This window comes from Drosophila tropicalis, unplaced genomic scaffold (genome assembly GCF_018151085.1).
Source record: "Drosophila tropicalis isolate 14030-0801.00 unplaced genomic scaffold, ASM1815108v1 contig_867, whole genome shotgun sequence".
Lineage (NCBI taxonomy): Eukaryota > Metazoa > Arthropoda > Insecta > Diptera > Drosophilidae > Drosophila > Drosophila tropicalis.
Window position 1 is genome coordinate 3,588,579 of NW_027173362.1, and position 6,515 is coordinate 3,595,093.

A 6,515-nucleotide genomic window follows, 5' to 3' on the forward strand; every position below is an offset into this window, starting at 1 on the left:
GAAATTTAAAAACTTTTCCAAATATTTAAACTACTGTTTTATGGTGAAAAATCTGAAAATATATAAAACAATAAACGAATAACAAACATCAAACTTTTAACTCTGAGATTGTTATCTTAAAAGTTCAAACTTTCTTTTTTTTTTATATATAAAACTCATCAGATTTAAGCGCGCTTTATTAAAAGCATTATTAAATTAAAGCAAGCTCTCCAAAATGTACGCGTTTCTGGTTTAAAAAAGGCAACCAAAACAATTCAAAATTACACCATATTTATTGTCAAAACATTACACAAAATGTATTATATTATTACAATATATTAAATACACAAAAGACAGAAAAAAAAAAAACAAGGAAAATGATGATTTTGTTTTTTTTTTCTTTTTTTTGCTTTATCAAATATCAGTTGTTAAATGCGACCAAAATAAACGAGACAAAAAAAAAAAAAAACAATATTAATCTAGAGGTCTTTAGTATATTAGGTGTACATATATTGTGTATCGATCGTCAATCAATAGTATTTGCGATTAGTTCTTGCCTTCTTTTCTCTTTTTTTGTTTCGTGTTCATTTTATTTGAGTTTTACTGTATAACCGGTGACTATCACTTGCGTAGAAGTAGAAATATGTATAGTATAGTATGTGGTTTTTGCTTTCGTTTTACATTCTGTTTAATGGATTATAAGTTTCTTTTGTTTTGTTTGTTGTCTTATGATGCACCACGTGGTTGTAGGCGCACACGGAAGCCTTCCTCTCGTTTCAGGATAATGTCCGCCTGAAGTTTAAAGTCCGACTCGCTTAGATCTGAGTAGACGCGATAGTTCCGTAGAATGGTCGATAGTAGAATTTTTAGCTTTAACATGGCGTATTTACGACCTGGACAAATTGAAGTTTATACCAAATAGTTTCGGTTCAGATTTAGATACCATACTTACCCACACAACTGCGTGGCCCAGCGGAGAAGGGTACAAAGGCATAGTAATGCCGATTGACCTGACGTTCGGGCAGAAAATTATCCGGATCAAAGACATTTGGATTGGCATAGACCTTGGGATTGCGATGCAATAGAATTGTGGCCACTGTGACCGTAGCTCCACGTGGTATAATATAGTTGCCCGAATTAAGTTTCAAATCCTCTTGCAATTCACGTGCTATTAGTGGCACCGGGGGGAACATGCGAAGTGTTTCCATGAGACAACGTTCCAGATACTTCATTTCGAGGGTATCCTGAAATGTGGCCGGACGCTTCGAATCACCAAATATGCCATCCAATTCGGCAATAACCCGATCCTGTATATCCTGATGTATGCCCATCAGCGAGAGAAAGAACGACGAGCCAGCTGCTGTGGTATCATGACCCTCAAACATAATGGTGTCCACTTGCTCTTTAATTTCCGTATCGGTGATGAGGGCACCATTCTGGGCACTCTCCAGCATTAGATCTAGGAAGGCCAAACGCTTCTTCTCGCCAATATCATTGTCATCCACATCCAAGTCGTCTTTCAGACCAGCCGACTGGCCATACGAAAGACCAGCCACTGGGGCTTGTGCTTGTTGTTGCGTTTGCGTTTGATTGGCTTTCGTTTCACCTGTAGCCGTTGTAGATGAATGAGTTGTAAATAGTTGAGCATGCTCCTTCTCCTTTTCCTTGGCCTGTTGTATCTGTTGCTCCTGCAGCTTTTGCTGCAATTCGGTCTGGGCCAATGATCCGCGGGTTCCCTGCTCGAATGCAGCTTTCTTACTTCTAATAACCTTAGTGGTCAGGCCATGGATGATATTGAGCAGTCGTCCCTGCTCCTTGTAGTAGCGGGTCAATGTGAATATGAATTCGTTGCGTAGGAATATGCTGCGATGCCGGGCATGGAGTATGTCACACATTCGCATCACAGCCATTGCATATTCGAATCCTGATTTGTCCTGTGTCTTTTTCGATACGCCCATTGCCGTTTCTGTTATCCAAAAAGATAGATTAAGAGATAGTCAGTCGTGTGAGTGCGTGCGTGTGTGTGTGTGTGTGAGACAGAGATTATAACAATAGCATTCCCATCGATGTGGATGATGATGATGATGATGAGATGATGGGGGAAGTGGAATGCACTCGGCTGACCCAAGCGCCAATTGAACTTAACAAACATACAACAGGCGATTGGATTGCCTCCGACTGGCTTGACTGTCTGACATAATTGTGGATACACAATGCATAAATAGTTCTAAATACATCCGAGATTCTATAGCATAAACGAGCAATGCTCAAAATGCTTTGCCTTTGCCTTTGCCTATGTTTCGCTTTGCATTTGCATTCCAAATGATGTGGGAAATGGATAACAGATAAGAAGAATGTTACTTTTAGTAACAATAAAGTTAGAAGTTAATTGAAAATTATCATCAACACGATGAGCAATGATGATGAAAGATATTTCAAGATTCATTTCAGAATGAATACTGTGATACGGGTCACTTATGGGGGGTACCATTAACTTTTATCCATTCATTATGATTAGTTAATTGATAGTCTAATTCGAATGTCTAATCATGCATAACCCAATGAATCTTGAGACATGATATTGACCTAATTGACCGGATTATTCTTCTTGTGCAGTCAACTATAAGAATTCTTTTAAACCATTTGATGATATTCATTTACAAGCAGAATGAAATCTATATCATTTAATTGTCATGCCCAATTGATTCTACTGATCGAGTGGAAAAACTTGTTCATATAATTTCTTCCGTCATTGAAATACGGTCAAAATATCCTCTTCAATAAGTCAATAACTCAAATAATGGCGATCACTTGATTGCGCAAGTTTTTCTTGAATCAAAAATCTGGTTTTTGCCAAGTTTTCGTTTTCGCTTTCGCTTTCCTTTTTTTGTTTTTTGTTTGCTTTCCTTCACTCCTTCCTCCTTGTTACATTTCCACAGCCATTTCCTAAACTTGATATTTTGTATGGATTACATTTCATTATTATTATTCGTTTTGTGTTTTGGCCCAGTGGCCTCTCTCTGGCAGCTGGATAAACTGGTTATCATACAAAAGAAAATTGTTTTCACGTTATGCAATATAACAACAACAACAACAACAAACGAAAATGACATTTGGGGTTTCCTTCCATATGCATTTGAATTTCCATTCCCATTTCTCTTTCGGTTGAACAAATCGTTTGTTTTTGTTTTTAATAATTTTTGTTTTTGGTTTTTTTTTTTTTTTTGGTTTTTTGTCACTCTTCATGTTGGCTCTTAATTGCTAATTGCCCGTTTGCGTCAGTAGTCGCCATTATTATGAGTATTATTATTAGTATTTTTTTATTGTACAGCGTCTAAGCAGTTGCATTCAAATTTTCCTGATTAAGCGCTTTAATGGCAATGCGACGTGGTTTTAATTGCACATTGCTTTTGCTTTGGGGGAGGGGGCGGTTGATGGGGGTGTGGGTGGGAGACAATGGAAACTGCCCACTGGGGCTAGGGTTTTTGGCTGCTTTTCAATTTCAATTTAAGTGAAGGTGAATTGAGTACAGGGCCCTGCCCAGCCCAGCCTTGTTCAGCCCTGATTATATACGTATATGTATATGTATATTATGCAATTGGCGGCCTAAAAAACCAAAGAACACATAATATCATAAAATTGACAAATCAATCGCCGATGACAATGTCATTAACATTGGCTTAATTGCCAGACACCGGGCATCAAGCCAACTAACTGGCAACAGGTTGCCCCCAAAAACGTGTTTGAATTTAAGTGAATGGAGATGGCCATTCAGATTTTCTATATCTATTCGTATATGGTTGAATTTATGTTAAAGGAATACCTAAAAACACAAAGTGAAAGTTTCGAACAGAACTTTCGATTTCAATTCAATAGATCCATAGATCCCTTTAAAGATTTTAGTAATCGATAAACAATCGATTATTTGCAATCCTTTTTGAGTATATCAAATCAAATCTCTCTCTTTCTCTCTTGAGGACTACGTGACCTGAGCGGAATGGAAGATTACGTTATCCATTGTCTAGCTAAACAACAACATAAATTTTTGATTTGTGCGAGTTATATGTATAGTATATAGGGGAAATGGGTCTGTGCTCAATTTGTGGCAATATATATAATACATATACAACTTGTACATACATAAATACATATATAAAACGCACACAATGAGAGTGAAATGCAAAGATCAACTAAAAATGATTTAAAACCTGAGTGCGTATGAGTTGACTGTACTTTTCTCAGTTCACTCTCGCACCTCTCTCTCTCTCTCTCTCTCTATCTATCTCTCTCTGTTTAAAACGGTTTTACTCTGTGGTGTGTGTGTGTGTCACTTACCCAATAGAATCTCTACAGTTGCCTCACTCATGTAATCATGACAATCAAATGTGCGTCCATCCTCTGCACGCAGCTTCCGCACCACATTAAGCGAATTCTCGTTAAACAATTCAATGAAACTCTTTAAGACATTCAAATGGAATGTGGGTGCGATTAGTTTACGATGCGATCGCCATTTTTGACCTGTGTGAGAAAAAGATAGAAAGAGATGACTAGATTCCGTTGCTAAAATACAATCAAATACATTCATACTAGAAAGACTGTTATATTTATAGCAGCCATTATTCTGTTCTGTTCTGTTCTCTCCTGCTCTGTTCTGTTGTGTCAACTGTCAAGCTTACAAATCGTTTAATTAATTTATGATTTCAACTGAAAACGAAAAACGCTAAATTAAAATTGTCCGTTCCGGTCCAGTCCGGTCCGGTCCGTTCGGGTCCGTCATCCGTTGTCCATTCACCATTCATCGTTCTCCATTCTCCATTCTCCATTCCCCATTCTCAATTTTCATTCTCTTATTGTGGACTGTACCTGTGCTTATCAGCAGGCCATCGCCTAGCCAGGGCTTGAAGAACTTGTATTCGGAGGCCTTGTCAATGTAGACATGACTACTGAGCAGCAATTCGACATCCCGTGGATCATAGATGAAGACCACTAGCTTGGGGCCAATCCACATTTTGGCTATATGCTCGAATGGAGCACTCTTGCGTATGACTGTTCTAAAAACAGCTGCAACAAAAAACAAAAAAAAAAAAAAAACAACCCCAAAAAAAAAAAAAAAAAGGAAACCAATTGAGAGATGATAGCTTAGGTAGATAGTCCTTGGTTGACCTACACGAAGCGGGTCCAATTACATCAAACAGATGACCCACAATGGGTAATCCTCGCGGTCCCGGCAGTCTGTCGGCCAAACGATAGAGATGAGCACGCGATAGTCGCCAATAGATATACCAGAGCACTAAAGTGGGTAGCAATAATAGATAGAAGACACTGCTCGGTGTCCCCAGAGCCGCTGGGGCGTCTTTCCTTAGCATCTCCATTCGAGCACTTTTCTCTCGAATCTATTTAACGATCGTACGACACGGCACCAAAGTAAAACCAACAAAAACAACAAAAAAACAAGTGAAGGGACTTAATCACACACGCACACACACACACAACTCCACAGGGCACGCATATAATGATAAGGTACACCTGGATCACCTGAACTCCAACCGGACGTACCCACACACGGGAGGGACGCACAGACTCGCACTCGCGAAGCTCTCCACCACGAGACAAGAAGAGATTAGAAGATTTCCATGCGGGGATCGCTTGGGTTATTTTGGTGTGTTTTTGTTTCTTTTTTTTTTTTTTTTTTTTTTTTTGTTTTGGGGGATAGTTGTTGGTCGCTGCTCGTTCAGCGCACTACTGACCCAAGCTTACCCAAACACAGATTTACAGAGAAAATAAATATATATATACAAGTGTATATAGGTATATATGATAATAAACAATATTAAAATCAGTGTGGGGGTACACACACACACACACAGACACAACAATAACAACAACAACTAAATAATAATAAATGAAATGGGGAAATGGATGAACCCGCTTTACGCTCCGCACAATGACTAGCCCGCCACCGACAGTGCGAACGACTTTTATAGCCAACAATGTGGACAACGAACTAGTGCGAACGATGGTAACCAGCCTCCTGTCATACATCTCCTCCACCCCGACCTCTTCCCCCCACTCACTCACTCACTCACTCATCCACTCACTCTCGCTCTCCATCAAATGTTGCTCACTTGCTTCTCCTTCTCCCTAACCATCATTTCCTTCCAAGCACTGTTACTTAGTTAGTTAGATATACCTACTAAGTACATATATGCGGTACTGGGTGTCGTACATGCATTCAGTTTCAAAATTGGCGCTTTCTTTCTTCCCTAAGCAAGGCAAAAGCTTCGGTCTACAGCTTATGGCGGAAAAGCCCCCACACAAGTTCAAACATTGATTTTAGCTTGCAGCCAGAGTTGAACCTATCCTAAGATCTAACGAAAGATATACCCAGGGGTTAAGCTACCTTACTACAGCACTCTAGGAATTAAAAAATTATGCCCCTTAAGCTATGCAATGGAAAACTTTGGGAAACTCTGAATATATTCCGGAGTTTCCCCAATCAAAAGAAGACCCTTAACTTGAAGTCACAAAACAATTCA

The 6,515-nt window shown here is 39.1% G+C and overlaps 1 protein-coding gene across 1 annotated transcript; it reads right to left on the bottom strand.

Annotated features, from left to right (window-relative positions):
- Window positions 1-253: 253 nt before the first annotated feature.
- Window positions 254-5,911, bottom strand: Cyp4g15 (Cytochrome P450 4g15). Its single transcript, XM_068298459.1, has 5 exons — window positions 5,147-5,911; window positions 4,843-5,040; window positions 4,315-4,497; window positions 932-1,945; window positions 254-872 (listed from the first exon to the last, which is right to left on the bottom strand). The coding sequence occupies exons 1-5, from the start codon at window positions 5,349-5,351 to the stop codon at window positions 706-708; spliced, it is 1,767 nt and encodes a 588-aa protein (XP_068154560.1). The 5' UTR covers window positions 5,352-5,911; the 3' UTR covers window positions 254-705.
- Window positions 5,912-6,515: the final 604 nt, after the last annotated feature.